Genomic DNA, 22,133 nt, shown 5'->3' on the forward strand with positions numbered 1-22,133 from the left:
GACTCCACCTCCCTCTCTCCTCTCTCTCTCCACCTCTCCCCCATGTCCACATCACTTTCCCTCAATCCCCCCTCTCTATCACATTCTCCCCCTCTCCCCCACCTCTCTCCACCTCCCTTTCCCTCTCTCCCCTCTCTGCACCTTCATCTTCCTCTATCTCACCTCCCTCTCCATCTCTCCTGCTCTCTCTCCTCTCGCACCCTCTGTCCCTCTCTCCCCATCTCTCCACCCCCCACTCCCTCTCTCCCCCACTCTCCACCTCCCTCTCCCTCTCGCCCCCCTCTGCACCGTCCTCTCCATCTCTCACCTTCTCATTCTCTCCCCCTCTCCCCCCCCCACTATCTCCCATCTCTCCACTCCTCTCTCCACCTCCCTCTCGCTCTCCCCCCTCATCATCTCCCTCTCCCCTCCCCCTCTCCATCTCCCTCTCCCTCTCTACCACCCTCTATCCACTTCACTCTCTCCACCTCCCTCTCCCTCTCTCCCCATCCACCTTCCTCTACCTCCCTCTACCTCTCTCCACCTTCTTTCCCCCTCTCCCACTCTCCAACTCCTTCTCCCTCTCTCCACTTCCCTCTTCCTCTCCTCCATCTCCCCTCCCCCGCATCACCTCCCACTCCCTCTCCCCCTCTCACCATCTCCCTCTCCCTCCCCCCACTCCCTCCCCCCTCTTCAACTCCCTCTCTCTATCTCCAACTCCCTCCATCTACCACCCTCTATCCACTTCACTCTCCCAACTCTCTCCACCTCCTCTCTCTGCCCCTCTCTCCAACTCCCTCTCCTTCTCCCTTCTCTCCACCTCCCTCTCCCCCTCTCCCCATCCACCTCCCTCTACTTCTCTCCACCTTCTTTCCCCCACTCTCCAACTCCTTCTCCCTCTCTCCACCTCCTCCTCCCTCTCCCCTCCCCCTCATCATCTCCCTCTCCTCCCCTCTCACCACCTCCCTCTCCCTCTCCCCCTCCCCCTCTCCAACTCCTTCTCCCTTTCTCCCCTTTCTCCACCTCCTCCCTCTCTCCCCATCTCTCCCCAACTCCCCTGCTCTCACCCTTCTCTCCCCCTCTCCCCTCCTCTCTTCAGCACCCTCTCCCTCTCTCCCCACTACTCTCCTCCTCCCCTTTCTGTCCACCTCCCTCTCCCACCTCTCTCCACCTCCCTCCCTCCCTCTCTCCTCCCCCTCTCTCACCCCTCTTTGATCCTCTCTCCCCTCTCCATCTCTCCCCCCTCAAGCCACCTCTCCCCCCTCTATATCCCCTCCCTCTCTGCCACCCACACTCTCCACCTCCCTCTCTCCCCACCTCTCTGTCCACCTCTCTCCCCCTGTCTCCCCTTCTCTCCACCTCCCTCAATCTCTCTGTCCCTCTCTCCCTCCTCTGTCCACCTTCCTCTCCCTCTCTCCCCCTCTCTCCCCATTTCTACTCCCATCACTCCACCTCCCTCTCTCCCCACCCTCTCCACCCCTCTCTCCACCTCCCTCTCCCCCTCTCTCCACCTCCCTATCCCTCACCCCCTCTATCCACCTCCCTCTCCCTCTTACCCCCTCTCTCTCTCCTCTCTGTCTCTTCATCTCTCTCTCCCCCTCTCTCTTCCTCCACCTCCCTCTCACTCTCTCCCCCTCCCTTTCCCTCTCTCCCCATCTCTCTACCTCCATCTCCCTCTCCCTTCCCCATTCTCTCCCCCTCCAGCTCCATCTCCCCTTTTCTCCACATTCCTCTCCCTCTCTATTCCATTCTCTACCCCACTCTCCACTCTCTCCCCTTCTCCCTTTCTCCCCTTTCTCTCCTCTCCTCTCCCTCCCTCCTCCTCTCTCCTTCTCTCCTTCTCTCCCTCTCTTCCTTCACTCTCTCCTCTTCTCTCTCCCTTTCTCCCCTCTCTTTATAAACCTCTCTCTTGCTCTCTCTCCCTCCCCTCTCTCTCCTTCTTTCTCCCTCCCTCCCCTCTTTCTCCCTCTCTCTCCCCTTACCCCTCTCACCATCTTTCTCCCTCTCTCCTTCTTTACCCCTCTTTCTCCCTCACCCTCTCTCCCCTTCCTCTCTCCTTCTTTCCCCTCTCTCCCTCTATCCCTCTCTCTCCCTCTCTCCCCTCTCTCTCCATATCTCTCCCTTTCTCTATCCCTCTCTCACCCCCTTTCTCCCTCCTCTATCCCCCTCTCTCCCTCTCCTTCTCTCAATTTGTCTTCCTCTCTCTTCCTCTCTCTCCCCCTCTTTCTCCCTCTTTCCCTCTTTCCCTCTCTCCCTCTTTCCCTCTCTCTCCCTTTCTTTTTCTCTCCCTCTCTCCCCTCTATCCCAATCTCTGCCCCTCTCTCTCCCCCTCTCTTACTTTCTTTCTCTCTCTCTCCCCCTCTCTCTTTTCCCCCTTATCTGTCTCTCTCCCCTTTCTCCCCCTCTCCCCCTCTCACTTTCTCTCCCTCTCTCTTGCTTTCTCTATCCCTCTATCCCTCTCTCTCCCTCAATCTTCCTCTCACTTTCTTTCCCTCTCTCACTTTCTCTCTCCCGTATCCCTCTATCTCCCCTCTCTCCCCCTTTCTCCCTCACTATCTCCCCCCTCTCACTTTCTTGCCCTCTCTTTCCCATTATCCCTCTCTCTCTCCTCTCTCCCTTGCTCTCTCACCTTCTCTATCCCTCTCTCTCCCTCTCCCCTCTCTCCCTCTCTCTCTCCTACTCTCTCCCCCTGTCTCTCCCCTTTCTCTCCCCCCTCCCTCACTCACCCTCAACTTTTCTTCCTCACTCTCTCTTTATCCCTCTATCTCCCCCTTTCTCCTTCACTCTCTCCCTTTCTCTCTCCCTCATTTCCCCTCTCTCACCCCCTCTTCCTTCCCACCCCCCTCTCTCTATATCTATCTATCTATCTATCTATCTATCTATCTATCTATCTATCTATCTATCTATCTATCTATCTATCTATCTATCTATCTATCTATCTCTGGCTCGACCTGTTCCAGATCCAGCTGCTAAACTGTAGAACTGAATTCTCGAGGCTTGTCTTGTTCTAGTGCCAGCTGCTGAAATGGGGTATAGTACAGACTAGAAGGGCCGAATTGTCCTTTTTCTGCACTGTAATTTTTATAGGGTAAATGGAATGAGGTGGGAGAAGGGGTTCAGCATGGACTAGAAAAGCTGAACTGGCCTGTTTCTGTGCGGTAATTGTTATATGGTCCACCATCTGTAATTGATCAAGATTTGCTTTTATTGAATATGAAGGGTCTCAGATGTTTTCATGATACCTGCCTCATGTTTTTGAAGCTAATATAATTTTCCTCTAAAACATTTTGTAAGATACGTACAGTTGAGTATGCTTTCAAATGTCACTTTTTCCACTTTCCTTGATACCACATCAGACTGAAGTCACGGATAAAATATTGAGTTTCATCTACTTTCAGAAGCAACAATTTATGAATTGATCCTGAAAATACGGCCAATGATTTCTGATAAAGTTATGAATGAATGGGAAAGAGATGATTCAGGTACCTTTATTTATAGATAAACCATATAAACCATATCTGTGACAGATACCCTTACTGATAGGGACGTGGGTAACATTCTCCCATGGGTTAAAACTTCTTTGATATGTACTAGACACTTTCTGATACAGTTTAAAGTAGCCCATCTGTCCAAGGACAAGATAGCTCGCTGTTATCCCCATATAAATCCTATCTGTGACAGATACCCTTACAGATAGAGACACAGGAACATTCTCCAATTCATTAAAACTTTGTTGATATGTGCTCGATGCTCTCTGATACAGTTTAAGATGGCCCATCCATCCAAGGATAAGATAGCTGGTTGTTACCCCCATATAAACCTTGTCTGTGACAGATACCCTTACAGATAGAGACATGGGGGAACATTCTCCAATTCATTAAAACTTTGTCGATATGTACTCGACACTGATACAGTTTAAGGTGGTTCATATGTCCAAGAACAAGTCAGCTTATTGTTCCTCCCAAATAAACCCTACCTGTTATGGATGTCATTCTGAGGCGGCTTCCCGGTCCCGATATCGGAAAGACCTTTCAGATATTACTTCAGCAGTATCCCTCATTGACCTCCAACCTCATGTCATCACTGCACTTTTGGGGTGACCCATTTTGGTCTCTGGCCCATTCTCCGCTCCACCTCGTCATGCGATTGCATTTGTGACTTTAATAGTTCAACTCAAGAAGGAAAGGCCCTAAACTGACGAGGTTGTTTCGATGGTTTTCCCAAATGATCGTGTTTAAATTTAGAAAAAAAATATTTTAATGCGTTTAACTTCTATTCTAACATATTTATGTAAATATGTTCCTTAGTCCTGGTGAAATGCTATCTCGTCTTTCACCGTGCGGTTATTGTCTGAACGATAAATGAAGATGGCTTGACTTGATTTGAGTTGAGATGCTCATGTCCCACCAGCAGAGGGTGCAGGGAATTGATATTCTATGGTCACTTCCCGCAACCAGGGGGTGCAGGGGATTGAGATGCAATGTTCATGCCCTGCCACCATGGGGGAAGGGGCAGGGGTTTTAGATGCAATACTCACGTCCCACCACCAGGAGGTAAGGAAAACGAGGTGCGCCACTCAAGTCCCGCCAGCAGGGGATGCAAGTGATTGAGATGCAATGCTCGGGTCCTGCCAGCAGGCGGTGCAGGCGATTGAGATGCAGTGCTCACGTCCCGCCAGCAGGGGTGCAGGGGATTGAGGTGCAAAGATCACTTCCCACCGCCAGGAGGCCAGGAGACAATCTGGATGATACTTTGGTAAATGGATATGCAAGTTTGCAGATGACGTGAAGATCGGAGGCATTGTGGCCAGCGAGGAAGGCTTTTGGAGCTTGCAGAGAGATCTGGACAGGCTGGAGAAATGGGCTTCAAATTGGCAGATGGGGTTTAATGCAGACAAGGGCGAGATGTTGGACGGACCAAGACCGCACATCAACGGTGGACAGTTTGGCCCTGAAGAGGGTGGTTGGACATAGGGGATCCAAGAAAATGCAGAGACATCGTTCCCTGAAAGTGGCGTCATGGGGTGGGGTGGGTGGATGTACAGGGACGTGGAGAGAGCTTTTGGGACATTGGCCTTCATAAATCAGATCATCGAGTCCAGGGTGTTCTCATGAAGTTCTACAAGACATCGGTGAGGCCGAATCTCATGCTTTGTGTGCAGTTTTGGTTACCAAATGACAGGAAAGAGCATAATCAGTTAGAAAGAAGGCAGCGAAGGTTCAACAGGTTCGGGACTGAAGATTTACTGGGATGTTGCCCGGACGTCAGGGACTGAGTTACAGGGAAAGGGTCGACAGGTTCGGGACTTTATCCCCTGAAGATTTACTGAGATGTTGCCCGGACGTCAGGGACTGAGTTACAGGGAAAGGGTCGACAGGTTCAGGACTTGATCCCCTGAAGATTTATTGGGATGTTGCCCGGACGTCAGGGAAAGGTTCAAAAGGTTTGGGACATTATCCCCTAAAGATTTACTGGGATGTGGCCCGAATTGCAGGGACTGAGACGGGAGAGAGATTGGGAGAGTGTGGGGTGAGAGGGGAATAGATATATTCATTCCATCCATTCATCCGTCCGTCCGTCCGACCATCCATCCATCCATCCATCTCCTGCTATGTATTAATCTTTCTATCTGTCCATCCATCCAACAATGTGCCCTTCAGTCTGTGGGAGTAATGGGTCGGCCCCCTGTGTCCAATCGCTGTAGGTGACCGCCTTTCCCTGCCATGCCTGCAGTCTGAATTACCCCACCACGCCTCGCCTTTGAAGGCGGAACTGTGATGTCGATAGATTCATAGAGAGGCAGGGGTTGTGCTGTGAGGAAGTGATGCAGGCGGCAGACGCCCAATCTGACGGTGACATTCGGATCGGACAGAACGGTGGACTCCGAATGAAACCTGGTTTTGAGTCCCAGAGCGAGTGAGAGCAAATCCGTTGAAGGATGGTGCATGCTCCAGCGTGCTTCGTTCAGTTTATGATCTCCCTCCCGGGTAACTATCTCCAACAGGCACAGGGAAACGAGACCAAATAACTTTGGTGGCGGGCGGAACAAGATTCCCATCCCATCTCTTTCCGGATGGAATCCTGGGTTTGGAGAGCGTGGAAATAGGCGCTTCGGCCCAATGTTCACATGTTACCCTAACCGCCCAAGTCCCACATACTCCCAAACGCTTCCTGACTGTGAATCCGTCCAAGTGCCCACCTGGCTAAGTCCAGATTCAACCCGTCCTACCTGTGGTTCCGTCCCACCCACACTGGTCGCATCTGTCCCACAATCTGTTAAACCCGGTCCCATCTTCGGATCCGCCCAACTGATTCTACACTGATGCAGTAGACCCTCACCAAACCACACACTGCCCCAACGCGTTCTGTACACCCACCGCCCTCCATACCACTCAAGGTCCTGTTAAAGCTCTACCCCCTCACCTCCAATCCTCCGAGGCATCGCGATCCAAGTTTGCGACGGGGACGGGTGCGAGCAGTGGAGGTGGAGTGGGTGGGGGGGGGGAGCAGGGACGCAATTGAAGCAGCCTTTGCCCCATATGTTTTCCCGGCCTCTTCAGGGAGGGTTGGGAGATGATCGGGGGGAAAGGGGACTGAAAGCGCACAGCTCAGGTGCCGAGAATTCCATTAGCAAATTTTGGCGACAAATCTTGTCTCTCTCTCTCTCTCTCACTCACCCTCTTGCAGGGATTCTGGGGGCGTTCGTTACGCAATCGCCCTTCTCCGTGTCCATTGGAGCGAGCCAGTCTACGACCATCACATGCACACTTCTCAACACGGGCTACACTTACATGTACTGGTACCGACAACATCCCGACCGGCCAATCGAAGCTCTCTTTTATTCCGCTGGTCAGGATATTGTCCAAAGTTACACCTCCGAATCCTTCCAGGCGAAAAGAACCAGTAGCACCAGGTTCACCCTGGAACTGAGCGACGCCTCGCCCTCCCACTCCGCCGTCTACCTTTGCGCCTGTAGTGTCGCACGGAGGTTGACGGGCCGGGAATCTGGTGACCAAAACCAGCAGGGTTCTCGCCGTGCGCCTCTGTGGCTGCTAGAGGGCAGGGTTGTGCGATGCACGGATTCCGCCGGCGAGATGCGGCCGGAGACGAGGCTGCATTACCGGCGTCCCGCTGCTAGCGGAAGGGGTGAGAAACACAAGCCATGGTGAAGAAGCTCAGCGTGTCCAACAATGTCCTTGATGCAGTAAGGGCTTGAGGCGTTCACCAAAGCATGAGAAAATGTTGGACAAAAGAATAGGGGAGTAGGAGAGGAGAGTGGGAAAGGCAGGGGAGGAAAAGTGGTGCAAGGAGGATGGGGAGAGCAAGAGAAAGAGGTATAGCTGGGAGGGTAGAGAGGAGTGGGTGGGTGGATATAGTAGGTTAATACCGGCCCAGGAAGTGGTGGATCGGTGGAGGAGGGTGGGAGGGGAGAGCAGGGGGACGAGGGATGGCGGGGTGGGTGGGAGGAATGATGGTGTTTGATAGATGTGGGTGGGTGTACAGAGGGGTTGAGACAGGCATGGCAGGATCGTTGGAGGGAATGGAGAGGCGGGAATGGCTAGGTGGGTAGAGTAATGAGTGCATCGACGGGGTTCTGACAAGCAGGCGAGGATCGGTGGGGGAAGGAGAGGGGACCAGGGGGAGGATGGATGGCTGGGAGAACTGGAAAGACAAGAAGAGGGGAGGGGAATCAAAAGACGAGCGGTTTCTACCTATCTATGCATCTATCTGCATATCTATCTATCTATCTATCTATCTATCTATCTATCTATCTATCTATCTATCTATCCATCTATCGATCTATCTCTCTATCTATCTATCTATCTATCTATCTATCTATCTATCTATCTATCTATCTATCTATCTACCCTTCTATCCATCTTTCTATATATCCATCCATCCATCCATCCGCCTTTCTCTATACATCTTGCTATCTTTTGATCAATCTATCTATCCATCCATCCGTATATCTCTCTATCTATTCATCCACCATCCAGCTCCACTCATCCATCCATCCATCCTTCCACCAATCCATCGATCCACACATCCAACAATGTGCCCGACTGAGTAATGGATCGGCCCCCGGTGTCCAGTCGCTGTAGGTGACCGCATTTCCCTGCCACGCCTGCAGTCTGAATTACCCCACCCCGCCTCGCCTTTGAAGGCGGAGCTATGATGACGATAGACTCATAGAGAGGTGGGGGTTATGCTGTGATGACTGCAGGAAATGATGCAGGCCGCAGACGTCCAATCTGACCGGGACATTCGGATCGGATAGAACAGTGTACTCCGAATAATGAAACCTGGTTTTGAGTCCCGAAGCGAGTGAAAGCGAATCCGTTGAAGGATGGTGGATGCTCCAGCGTGCTTCTTTCACCTTGTTATCTCCCTCCCGGGTAACTATCATCAACAGGCACAGGGAAACGAGAGGGGGTGAGGGCTAAGTAACTGGTGGCGGGGGGAACAAGACTCCCATCCCATCCCTTTCCTGATGGAATCCTGGGTTTGGAGAGCGTGGAAACAGGCGCTTCGGCCTTTACACCAACCGCCGAAGTCCCGCAGACTCCCAAACGCATCCTGGTTGTGAATCCGTCCAAGTGTCCACCTGACCAAGTCCCGTCTCAAGCAGTCCTACCTGTGGTTCCGTCCCACCCACACTGGTCGCACCTGCTCCACGCTCCTCTAAAACCCGTCCCGTCAACAAATCGGTCCGCCGACCTGCCCGACCCCGCTCTTCACCCAGTCACATCCACGGATCCGTCCCGCCCCACGCCCCATCTGAACTCCGTCCTATCTACGGATCCGCCCAACTAATTCTAAAACGTTGCAACCGACCCTCACCCAACCACCCACTGCACGTGCGCGTTTTGTACACCCACTGCCCTCCATTCCTCTCAGGGTGATGTTAAAATTCTACACCCTCACCTTTAATCCTTCGAGGAATCGCGATCCGAGTTCGTGTCGGGGACGGGTGCGAGCAGTGGGGGGTGGGGGGATGGAGGGTGGGGAGGGGGTACGCAATTGAATCAGTCTCGGCCCTACCTGTTTTCCTGGCCTCTTCCGAAAGGGTTGGGAGGAGACCGGGGGGGGGGGGGGGGGGGAGGGGGGACGGGGATTGTCGAGCGCCCAGCTCTGGTGCCGTGAATTATATTACAAATATTGGCGACAAATCGTGTCTCTCTCTCACCCTCTTGCAGGGATTCTGGGGGCGTTCGTAACGCAATCGCCTCCCTCCGTGTCCATTGGAGCGAGCCAGACTATCACCATCACATGCACACTTCTCAACACGGGCTATCCTCAACTCTACTGGTACCGACAACATCCCGATCGGCCAATCGAAGCTCTCTTTTATTCCGCTGGTCAGGATATTGTCCAAAGTTACACCTCCGAATCCTTCCAGGCGAAAAGAACCAGTAGCACCCGGTTCACCCTGGAACTGAGCGACGCCTCGCCCTCCCACTCCGCCGTCTACCTTTGCGCCTGTAGTTTCGCACGAAGGTTGAAGGGCTGGGTCTCCGGTGACTAAAACCAGCAGGGTTCTCGCCGTGCGCCTCTGTGGCTGCTAGGGGGCAGGGTTGGTGCGATGCACGGATTCCGCCGGAGGGATGCGGCCGGAGATGAGGCTGCATTACTGGCGTCCCGCTGCTAGCGGAAGGGGTGAGAAACACAAGCCATGGTGAAGAAGCTCAGCATGTCCAACAATGTCCTTGATGCAGTAAGGGCTTGAGGCGTTCACTAAAGCGTGAGAAAATGCTGGTGAAATGTGAAGGGGGAGCGGGAGAGGAGAGTGGGAGAGGCAGGGGAGGTTGGCTGGAGGAAGGAGGAAGGTGAGAGCAGGAGTAGGAAATATAGCTGGGTGGGTGGGTAGATATAGTGGCTAATACAGGGTGGTGGCCCAGGAAGTGGTGAATCGGTGGAGGGTGGGAGGGGAGAGCAGGGGAAGGAGGGCTGGCGGGGTGGGTGGGAAGAATGAGAAAGTTTGATAGAGGTGGGTGGGTGTATAGAGGGATTGTGACAGGCATGGGAGGATCGTTGGAGGGAATGGAGAGCCGGGAATGGCTAGGTGGGTAGGGTAGTCGGTGGATAGACGGGGTTCTGACAAGCAGTCGAAGATCGGTGGGGGAAGGAGATGGGAGCAGGGGGAGGATGGCTGGCTGGGAGAGTGTGAAGAACTGGAAAGAAAAGAAGAGGGGAGGGGAATCAAACGTCGAGCGGTTTCTATCTCTATCTTTCTATCTATCTATCTATCTCATCCCATCCATCTATCTATCTATCTATCTATGTATCTATCTATCTATCTATCTATCTATCTATCTATGTATCTATCTATCTATCTATCTATCTACCTTTCCATCCATCTTTCTATGTATCCATCCATCCGCTCATTCTCTATACATTTTGCTATCTATTGTTCAATCTATCTATCCATCCATCCGTTCATCCGTATGTCTCTCTATCTATTCATCCACGTATCCTTCAATCTTCGCTCATCCACCCATCCATCCTTCCACCAATACATCCATCCATACATCCAACAATGTGCCCGACGGAGTAATGGGTCGACGCCCAGTGTCCAGTCGCTGTAGGTGATCGACTTTCCCTGCCACGCCTGCAGTCTGAATTACCCCACCCCGCCTCTCCTTTGAAGGCGGAGCTATGATGACGATAGACTCATAGAGAGGTGGGGGTTGTGCTGTGATGACTGCAGGAAATGATGCAGGCGGCAGTGGCCCAATCTGACCATGACATTCGGATAGGACAGAACGGTGTTCTCCGAATGAAACCTGGTTTTGAGTTCCGAAGCGAGTGAGAGCGAATCCGTTGAAGGATGGTGCATGCTCCAGCGTGCTTCTTTCACCTTGTGATCTCCCTCCCGGGTAACTATCTCCAACAGACACAGGGAAATGAGAGGGGGTGAGGACAAAGTAACTGGTGGCGGGCGGGACAATACTCCCATCCCATCCCTTTCCTGATGGAATCCTGGGTTCGCAGAGCGTGGAAACAGTCGCTTCGGCCCAGATTTCCCATTTTACACCAACCGCCGAAGTCCCGCAGACTCCCAAATGCATCCTGGCTGTGATTCCGTCCAAGTGTCCACCTGACCAAGTCCCGTCTCAAGCAGTCCTATCTGTGGTTCTGTCCCACCCACACTGGTCGCACCTGCTCCACGCTCCTCTAAAACCCATCCCGTCAACAGATCGGTCCGCCGACCTGCCCCACCCCACTCTTCCCCGTCCCGCCGACCTGCCCCACGCCCCCTCTAAACTCCATCCTATCTACGGATCCGCTCGACTGATTCTAAAACGTGGCAACAGACCCTCACCCAACCACCCACTGCGCCTGGCATTCTGTACAACCACCGCCCTCCATACCCCTCGGGGTGCTGTTAAAACTCTACACCCTCACCTTCAATCCTCCGAGGCATCGCGATCCGAGTTCGCGACAGGGACGGGTGCAAGCAGTGGGGGTGGGGGAATGGAGGGTGGGGAGGGGGTACCCTATTGAATCAGTCTCGGCCCTCTATGTTTTCCCGGCTTCTTCAGAGAGGGTTGGGAGGAGACGGGGGGGTGGGGGGGGGGGGTGGGTGGGTGGTGGGACGGGGATTGTCGAGCGCCCAGCTCGGGTGCCGTGAATTATATTACAAATATTGGCGACAAATCGTGTCTCTCTCTCACCCTCTTGCAGGGATTCTGGGGGCGTTCGTAACGCAATCACCTCCCTCCGTGACCATTGGAAGGAGCCAGTCTATGACCATCACATGCACACTTCTCAACACGGGCTATAGTAACATGTACTGGTACCGACAACATCCCGACCGGCCAATCGAAGCTCTCTTTTATTCCGCTGGTCAGGATATTGTCCAAAGTTACACCTCCGAATCCTTCCAGGCGAAAAGAACCAGTAGCACCAGGTTCACCCTGGAACTGAGCGACGCCTCGCCCTCCCACTCCGCCGTCTACCTTTGCGCCTGTAGTATCGCACGGAGGTTGACGGGCCGGGACTCTGGTGACTAAAACCTGCAGGGTTCTCGCCGTGCGCCCCTGTGGCTGTTGGAGGTCTGGGTTGGTGCCATACACGGATTCCGACGGAGGGATGCGGCCTGAGATGAAGCTGCGTTACTGGCGTCCCGCTACTAGCGGAAGGGCTGAGAAACACAAGCCATGGTGAAGAAGCTCAGCGTGTCCAACAATGTCCTTGAGGCGTTCACTAACGCGTGTGTAAATGCTGGACAAAAAAGTAGGGGGATCGGCAGTGGAGAGTGGGAGAGGCAGGGGAGGTTGGCTGGAGGAAGGAGGAAGGGGAGAGCGGGAGAAGGAGTAGGTGGGTGGGTGGATGTAGTGGTTAATACAGGGGCGTGGCCCAGGGTGAATCGGTGGAGGAGAGTGGGTGGAGAGCAGGGGGAGTAGGGCTGGCGGGGTGGGTGGGAGGAATGAGGGTGTTTGATAGTGGGTGGGTGTATAGAGGGATTGTGACAGGCATGGGAGGATCGTTGGAGGGAATGGAGAGGCGGGAATGGCTAGGTGGGTAGAGTAATGGGTGGATAGACGGGGTTCTGACAAGCAGGCGAGGATCGTTGGGGAAAGGAGAGGGGAGCAGGGGGAGGGTGAATGGCTGGGAGAGTGTAAGAACTGGAAAGACAAGAAGAGTGGAGGGAATCAAAAGGCGAGCGGTTTCTACCTATCCATCTACCTATAGATGGATACATCTATCTGCATATCTATCTATCAATCTATGTATGTATGTATGTATGTATCTATCTGTCTATCTGCATATCTATCCATCCATCCATCTGCATATCTATCTATCTCTCTATCTATCTATCTATCTATCTATCTATCTATCTATCTATCTATCTATCTATCTAGCTATCTACCCTTCCATTCATCTTTCTATGTATCCATCCATCCGCTCTTTCTCTATACATCTATACATCAATCTATCTATCCGTCCATCCGTATATCTCTCTATCTATTCATCCACCATTCAGCTCCACTCATCCATCCATCCATCCTTCCACCAATCCATCCATCCACACATCCAACAATGTGCCCAACGGAGTAATGGGTCGACGCCCAGTGTCCAGTCGCTGTAGGTGATCGACTTTCCCTGCCACGACTGCAGTCTGAATTACCCCACCCCGCCTCTCCTTTGAAGGCGGAGCTATGATGACGATAGACTCATAGAGAGGTGGGGGTTATGCTGTAATGACTGCAGGAAATGATGCAGGCGGCAGACGCCCAATCTGACCGTGACATTCGGATCGGACAGAACGGTGTACTCCGAATGAAACCTGGTTTTGAGTTCCGAAGCGAGTGAGAACGAATCCGTTGAAGGATGGTGCATGCTCCAGCATGCTTTTTCACGTTGTGATCTCCCTCCCGGGTAACTATCTCCAACAGACACAGGGAAACGAGAGGGGGTGAGGAGTTAGTAACTGGTGGCGGGCGGAACAAGACTCCCATCCCATCCCTTTCCGGATGGAATCCTGGGTTTCGAGAGCGTGGAAACAGGTGCTTCGGCCCACATTTCCCATTTTACACCAACCGCCGAAGTCCCGCAGACTCCCAAACGCATCCTGGCTGTTTATCCGTACAAGTGTCCACCTGACCAAGTCCCGTCTTAAGCAGTCCTACCTGTGATTCCGTCCCACCCACACTTGTCGTACCTGCCCCACGCTCCTCTAAAACCCGTCCAGTCAATAGATCGGTCCGCTGACCTAGCCCACCCCGCTCTTAACCCAGTCACATCCACGGATCCGTCCCGCCTACTTGCCCCACGCCCCCTCAAATCCCTTCCCGACCACGGACCCGTCCCGCCGACGTACCCCACGCCCCCTCTAAACTCCATCCTATCTACGGATCCACCCGACTGATTCTAAAACGTTGCAACAGACCCTCACCCAACCACCCACTGCGCCTGCGCGATCTGTATACCCACCGCCCTCCATACCCATCAGGGTGCTCTTAAAACTCTACACCCTCACCTTCAATCCTCGAGTCATCGCGATCCGAGTTCGCGACTGGGATGGGTGCGAGCAGTGGGGGGGGGGGGGAACAGAGGGTGGGACGGGGGACGATATTGAAGCAGCCTCGGCCCCGCATGTTTTCCCGGCCTCTTCAGGGAGGGTCGGGAGGAGACAGAGGGTAACGGGGATTGGGAAGCGCCCAGCTCAGGTGCCGTGAACTCCATTAGCAAATATTGGCGATTAATCGTGTCGATCTCTCACCCTCTTGCAGGTATCCTGGGTGCGTTCGTTACGCAATCGCCTCTCTACGTGTCCATTGGAGCGAACCAGTCTACTACCATCACATGCACACTTCTCAACACGGGCTATACTTACATGTACTTGTACGGACAACATCCCAACCGGCCTATCGAAGCTCTCTTTCATTCCGCTGGTCAGGATATTGTCCAAAGTTACACCTCCGAATCCTTCCAGGCGAAAGGAACCAGTAGCACCCGGTTCACTCTGGAACTGAGTGACGCTTCGCCTTCCCACTCCGCCGTCTACCTTTGCGCCTGTTGTGTCGCTCGGAGGTTGATGGGCCGGGTCTCCGGTGACTAAAACTTGCAGGGTTCTCGCAGGGCTCCACTGTGGCCGCTAGGGGGCAGGGTTGGTGCGATGCACGGATTCCGCTGGCGGGATGCGGCCGGAAATGAGGCTGCATTACCGGCGTCCCGCCACTAGGGAAATTGGTGAGAAACACAAGCAATGGTGGAGATGCTCAGCGTCTCCAACAATGTCCTTAATGCAGTAAGGGCTTGAGACGTTCACCAAAGCATGAGAAAATTCTGGACAAAAGAGTAGGGGTAGCGGGAGTGGAGAGTGGGAGAGGCAAGGGAGGAAAAGTGGTGCAAAGAGAATGGGGAGAGCAGGAGAAGGAGGTATAGATGGGTGGGTAGAGGGGTGTGGGTGGATGGATACAGGGGGATGGTCCAGGAAGTGATGGATCGGTGGAGGAAAGAGAGAGCAGAGAGCAGGTGGAGGAGGGATGGCGGGGTGGGTGGGGACGAGGATGGTGGGTGGAATGAATATGTTTGATGGAGGTGGGTGTGTGTATTGAGGAGTTGTGATAGGCATGGGATGTTCGGTGGAGGAAGGAGGGAATGGAGTGCCGGGAATGGCTGGGTGAGTTGGGTAGTGGGTGAATAGAGGGGGTTGTGATAAGCAGCGTAGGATCGGTGGGGGAACAAGAAGGGAGCATGGGGAGGAGGGATGGCTGGGAGGGTTGAAGAAATGGAAAGACAGGAAGAGTGTAGGGGAATCAAAAGAGCGGGTTCTACCTTTCTATCCATCTATCTGCATATCTATCTATCTATCTATCTATCTATCTATCTATCTATCTATCTATCTATCTGTCTGTCTGTCTATCTATCTATCTATCCATATACCTATCTGTGTCTGTCTGACTTCCAACCTTCTTTCTACCTATCTGTCTGTCTGTCTGTCTATCTATCTATCTGTGTCTTTCTGACTTCCAGCCTACTTTCTACCTATCTGTCTGTCTGTCTGTCTGTCTATCTATCTATCTATCTATCTATCTATCTATCTATCTATCTATCTATCTCTCTATCTATCTATCTATCTACTCATCTCTCTCTCTCTATCTCTAACTATCGATCTCTGTCTGTCCATCTGTCTGTCTGTCTATCTCTCTCTCTTTCTTTCTATCTATCTGACTTCAAAATAAAATTAATATTTTCATAAAAATGAACATAAAATGCAAAATGAAATAAAGGCACCCCTTCCCCTCCCCTTAACTAAATTAAACTAAACTAAACTAAACTAAACTAAACTAAACTAAACTACCCCCTTCCCCCCTGGAGCCTTAAACATACGGGTTTTACTTAGACGGGTATTAAATTGTAACTGTTTGGTGTGCCAAATCCACACAAATCATTAACTTAAAATCTATAGCCATATATTTTAAATATGAACTCCACATTTCAACAAAAAAGAATAATTAGTTTGTAAATTATAAGTTAATTTTTTTCAAATATAAACATGATTGTTATTCATTATGCCATCTTTGTACACTTAATTCTACTTAATGTTTCCATGTAACAGCTATACATTTTCTCACTACTGCTAACTCTAATTGTATAAAAGCTAAATATTGTTTATTCATCCGTAACCTTACATTTAATGCATTCATATAACCCAATAAACACGTCATTGGATCCAATTGCCAATCTATTTTGAACAAATCTCTCAAAAATTTTACAACTTTTCCGAAAAGGATTGAACTTTTCCACATAACCAAACTGTATGTATAAAAGTACCTCTCTGTTCCCCACATCTAAAACACGTCTGACAAACTAAAGCCATATTTCTTCAGTTTTCAGGAGTTAAATATAATTGATGTAAAAAGCTATAAGTAACCATATTATACCTCACATTAAGCAATTTTGTAACACTATCAGTAAACATATTTGACCCTTCTTCCCTTGACAAAACAATATCTAAATCATTCTCCCATTTCTCCTTCATTTTATTCATATCCACTTTCTCCATTTTCTCCTGTAATAACCGATACATATCTGAAATAAACCCCTTTTTACCTTTATCTGCAATTAATAACTCAAACTTCGTTTGTCTTGGGAAAACTGAATCCTGTCCATAATTTATTTTAAAAAAATTCCGAACCTGATAGTAAACAAATAAAGAATTTGGCAAAATATCATATTGCTCCCGTAATCTATTAAATGTAGAAAATCTTCCTGCCTTAAAACAATCCCGTATCGTACTTACTCCTTTCATTTCCCAATCTTTCAAATAAGGATTATATAAAGAAAAAGGAATTAATTTATTTTGATATAACAGTGATTTTATAGATATTTTTTCCTTTAGAACCTATACATTGATTTCGTTTATACCAAATATTCATTATATGTCGTAATACAGGTAATTTAAACGTTTGTAACAATGAACGATTTTATTTATAAATAAGATGAGTGATATTATCTTCAAAAATCTGATCCTCTCAATTTTTTTCCCATCTAAGGCGGTTGCTTAATATAAAATAATCTTAAATAAATTTCAATTGTGTAGCTTCATAATAATTCTGAAAGGTGTTAATTTTAAACCACATAATTCATAACGCCAGGTTAATTTTTGCATAGAAGCCTTTGTCAATTTACCTTTCCATAAAAATAACCGAATTACTTTTTTTATTTCCTTAAAAAATTATTTGGTATTGCACTCAGTATAGATTGAAAGAGATATTGTATCCGGGGATAAATATTCATATTTATACAATTCACTCTTCCAATTAAAGTTAATGGTAAATCTTTCCACCTACATAAATCAGCTTTAATCTTATTCAGTAACGGTATATAGTTTAAATTATATAAATCTTGATATTCTTTATTCACAACAACTCCCAAATATTTAATTTTACTTGACCATTTAAATCTAGTAATTTGCCTACAATCTGTTTAGTATTCATAAGATATAGATAATATTTCACTTTTCTCCCAATTAACTTTATACCCTGATAGCATTCCATATCGATTTAACAAATTTTGCAATTACTTCAACGAATCTTTAGGATGCGTCAAATATATCAACACATCATCTGCGAACAAACTAATTTTATATTCCTGCTCTCCAACTGTAATTCCTTTAATACTAAAATCCTGCCGTATAGCTTGAGCCAAAGGTTCTATTACATAAGCAAACAAAACTGGTGAAAAAGAGCAACCCTTTCTAGTTGAACAAGATAAATTGAAAGATTTTGAAATTTGACCATTTGTCATTGCCCTTGCTGTAGGATCGGTATATAAAGCTTTAACCCAACCAATAAAGAACGGATCAAAATTAAAATTTTCTAAATTCTACTCAACTCAATCAAAAGCATTTTCTGCATATAATGCTACTACCATTGGCTGATTAACCTGTTGTCTTGCAACATTTACTAATGAAATCAATTTAACAGTATCATCTGCAGAATATCTACCTCTGACAAAACCTACCTTATCAATATGTACCAATTTTGGTAAACAATTTGCTAATCCATTAGCTAATACTTTCGCCACCATTTTATAATTCACATTTAACCATAACCATATAACCATATAACCACTTACAGCACAGAACAGGCCAGTTCGGCCCTACTAGTCCATGCCATAGCAAATCCCCACCCTCCTAGTCCCACTGACCAGCACCCGGTCCATACCCCTCTAGTCCCCTCCTATCCATGTAACGATCCAGTCTTTCCTTAAATGTAACCAATGATCCCGCCTCGACCAAGTCTGCCGGAAGCTCATTCCACATCCCCACCACCCTCTACATAAAGAAATTTCCCCTCATGTTCCCCTTATGATTTTCCCCCTTCAATCTTAAACCATGTCCTCTAGTTTGAATCTCTCCCTTTCTTAATTGAAAAAGCCTATCCACATTTACTCTGTCTGTCCCTTTTAAAATCTTAAACACCTCTATCAAGTCCCCTCTCAATCTTCTATGCTCCAGAGAAAAAAGCCCCAGTCTGCACAACCTTTCCCTGTAACTCAGACCCTGAAATCCTGTCAACATTCTCGTGAACCTTCTCTGCACTCTCTCTATTTTGTTTATATCTTTCCTATAATTTGGTGACCAAAACTGTACACAGTACTCCAAATCTGGCCTCACCAATGCCTTGTACAATTTCATCATAACCTCCCTACTCTTGAATTCAATACTCCGATTTATGAAGGCCAACATTCCAAATGCCTTCTTCACCACACCATCTACCTGAGTATCAGCCTTGAGGGTACTATTTACCATAACTCCTAAATCCCTTTGTTGCTCTGCACTCCTCAATTGTCTACCATTCAATGTATATGACCTATTTAAATTTGCCTTTCCAAAATGCAGCCCCTCACATTTATCTGCATTAAATTCCATCAGCCATTTCTCAGCCCACACCTCCAGCCTTCCTAAATCACCATTTAATCTACGGTAATCATTTAACAATGATATTGGTCTATATGAAGCCACTTTTAAAGGATCTCTATTTTTCTTTGGTATAACAGTAATCAATGCTCTTGAAAAAGATTCTGGAAACAAACCAGTTTCAGTTGCTTGTTTCAATACTTTATATAACAGAAATTATAAATCATTAAATTCTTTATAAAACTCCATTGTAAATCCATCTTCTCCTGAGAATTTCTCACTTGGCATCGACTGCAATGCTTCCTTTAACTCTAATTCAGTAAACGAAGCATCTAAATCTTTAACATTCTTCTCACTCAATAATGGCAGATAAAACAAATCAACTTGATCTGTTTCTTGATCACCCTCTGATGTATATAAACTTCAATAAAATTTTAAACATTCCTCATAAATTTCCTCTCGTTGATGTAATCTCTCCATTCCTCCTAAAAGCATTAATTATTCTCGATACTTGCTCAGTTTTCAATTGCCATGCAAAAACTTTATACGCTTTCTCCCCAATTCAAAATAACGTTTTTTAAAATCGAAATCATTTTTTCATATTTATAAGTTTGCAAAGTATTGTAACACAAATTCAATTTAGATAATTATATCCTATCATTTTAAGTAGAACTTTTCTGATATTTCTTCTCGAAGCTTTCAATTTCCTTTTCCAAATTTTGATTGTGTAATAAATATTGCTTCTTAATCTTTGCAGTATAACTAATAATCTGACCCCTCAAGTATGCTTTCAAGGCATCCTTAAAACAAATAATTCTGAAAGGTGGTAATTGTGAAAGGTGATAATAAAACAAATTTATTCTGTACTGAACCCTCATTCATTTGTAAATAAAAAAATAATTTGATCTCATAAATTTAACAAAATCAGATCTCTTTAACAACATCTCATTAAATCTCCAATGGTAAACAGTCTTAATTACTTCAATACCTGAACATGTTAGTAATAGTAAAGAATGATCAGACTATAGTCTACTTTTATATTCAGCATGAATAAATCGGCCTTGTAATTGTGCAGAAACCAAAAATAATTAAATTCTAGAGAAAGAATTATAACGAGCTGAATAAAAATAAAAATCTTTTTCAGTTGGATTTAACTTCTTCCATATCTCAACTAAATTCAAACCTCTCATCATCTCAAGTTTTCTTTTTGCCATTTTTGTTCTTTTCACAGTTTTTGGAGATTTGTCCAACAATGGATCTAAACAGCAATTAAAATCTCCAACCACAACATTTTCATTGGATTGATTCAAACTTAGATAAACACCAGTAACAAATATTTTATCATCTTCATTTGGTTCATAAACTTCATTCAAACTTTCAGACAAGATTTTACAATTAACTGTCAAAACTCTTCCTGCGTTGGCAGAGAAAGAATCTAAAACAAAAGACACTTTTTAAATTTATTAAGATCGCAACCCCTTTAGCTTTTGAATTAAAATAACCAATAACATGTCCTGCCCAATCCCTCTTCAATTTCAAATGTTCTTTCTCTGTCAAACGAGTTTCCTGCAAAAATACAATATCCACTTTCAGCTTCTTAATATAATCCAAAACACGTTTCTGATTTATCAGATGATTTACTCCTTAACGTTAAAAGTCGCAAATTTTAAATTATTCATTGTATCTTATCGAGTGGCACCCAAAACAGTCAGCTCTTATACTAAATACAAAACCTTCCTAACACTAACACGAACACTAAAAAAAGTAAAGTAAAACCTCACAAAAAAAGTGCAACAGCAATACTCCTCCCTCTATTAACTGGACGGTTAATATCAACAGTGGCAGATGGGTTGTCTTCTTCTCCTACCTATCTATCTGTCTGTCAGTATATCTATCGCTCTCTCTATCCTTCCATTTATCTATTTCTCTCTTTCTTGCTGCCTTTCTTTCCTCTTTCGCTCTCCACTCCCCCTCCCCCGCACTTCCCCTCTTCCCCCTCTCTCCCCATCCTCTCCCATTTCTCTCTCCTGCTTTTTTCCACGTTCTTCTCACCCATCTTCCGCTCCCTCGCATTCCATCTCTCTCTCACCCTCTCCTTTTAACTCTATCTGCCTCCCGTTTTCCATCACTCCTCTTCTCTGTCTTCCTTCCTGCTCTATCAATTCGTCCCCTTTGTTTCCCATACCCTAGCTCTCCTCCATCTCTCTTCCCATCTGCCCACTCTCTCCCCTTCCCCCCCTCTCTGTCTCTCTCCAAATCCCTCTCTCCCCTTCCCCTCCCTCGCTCTGTCTCTCACCCATTTCTCCCCTCTCTCTCCCCTTCCCCCCTCTCTCTCCTTCTCGCCTTCCCTTCTCCCTCTCTGTTTCTCTCTCTCCCCCTCTCCGGGTCCATCTCTCTCCCCTTCTCCCCTCTCTCTCCCATTCCCCCTCTTCCCTTTCCCCTCCATTCCCTCTACCCCTCTCTCTCTCTACCATTAATCCACCCATCTCTCTCTCTTTCGTTTTCAATATCTCCCACTCGCTCCCTCGTTGCTCTCTCCCCTCTCTGTCTTCCCCCCCCGCTTTCCATCTCTCCCCTTCCCTTCACTCCTGTCCCGTTTCCCTCTCCCCTTGATTTTTCTCCTCTCCCCATCTCTTTATCTCTCTCTCCATTCCCTCCACATTACCCCTTATCATTCTTTCCCCTCTCTCCTTTCCCTTCCCTCTCTCCCCTCCCCTCACCCTCTCCTGCTCCCACCCCGCCCAGCACACGTTCTGTTCTCTCTGCTGCCATCAGGAAAGAGGTGCAGGGGCCAAAGGCCTGCCCCACCAGGTTCAAGAACATGGTCACCATCAGACCCCTCAATAACGAACTCAATCAGGGACTCATTTAAGGACTCTGACTTGTACACTTGATTGACTTTGTGTTCTTTCAATATTGCACAGTCAGTTTTTTTACATTCATTATCTGTTTACGAACCATGTGGAACGAGCTGCATTGGTCAATGAAACAGACAGTGTTTAGTTTTAAAAATCCTAATTCTTGCACTTCAACTATTGTCTTAATTTTGAAACTATCCTTAACACTAAATCGATCCTCAACTATGCGAATGTGTGTGTGTGTATGTGTGTGAGAGAGAGAGAGAAAATATGTGTGTGTTTGTGAGAGAGTATCTGTGTTACTGTGTGTGTGAGTGTGTGATAGAGTGTGTCTGTATGTGTGAGTGTGTGTGTGAGAGAGTGTCTACATTTGTGTGTGTGAGAGAGGGTCTGAGTGTGAGTGTTTGTATGTGTCCATGAGT

General features: G+C 48.0%; 3 gene segments (V, D, J or C); all 3 read left to right on the forward strand.

Moving 5' to 3' along the window:
- Positions 1-5,794: 5,794 nt before the first annotated feature.
- On the forward strand, positions 5,795-7,148 carry LOC138752944 (T cell receptor beta variable 6-8-like). The segment is given in 2 exon segments: positions 5,795-5,966; positions 6,667-7,148. Coding segments are annotated over 2 exon segments (531 nt in total).
- Positions 7,149-8,129: 981 nt separating this feature from the next.
- Positions 8,130-9,634, forward strand: LOC138752459 (T cell receptor alpha variable 3-like). The segment is given in 2 exon segments: positions 8,130-8,375; positions 9,177-9,634. Coding segments are annotated over 2 exon segments (378 nt in total).
- Positions 9,635-10,731: 1,097 nt separating this feature from the next.
- On the forward strand, positions 10,732-11,993 carry LOC138752945 (T cell receptor beta variable 6-8-like). The segment is given in 2 exon segments: positions 10,732-10,856; positions 11,665-11,993. Coding segments are annotated over 2 exon segments (378 nt in total).
- Positions 11,994-22,133: the final 10,140 nt, after the last annotated feature.

The sequence above is a fragment of the Narcine bancroftii genome, chromosome 2, assembly GCF_036971445.1.
Source record: "Narcine bancroftii isolate sNarBan1 chromosome 2, sNarBan1.hap1, whole genome shotgun sequence".
Taxonomy (NCBI): domain Eukaryota; kingdom Metazoa; phylum Chordata; class Chondrichthyes; order Torpediniformes; family Narcinidae; genus Narcine; species Narcine bancroftii.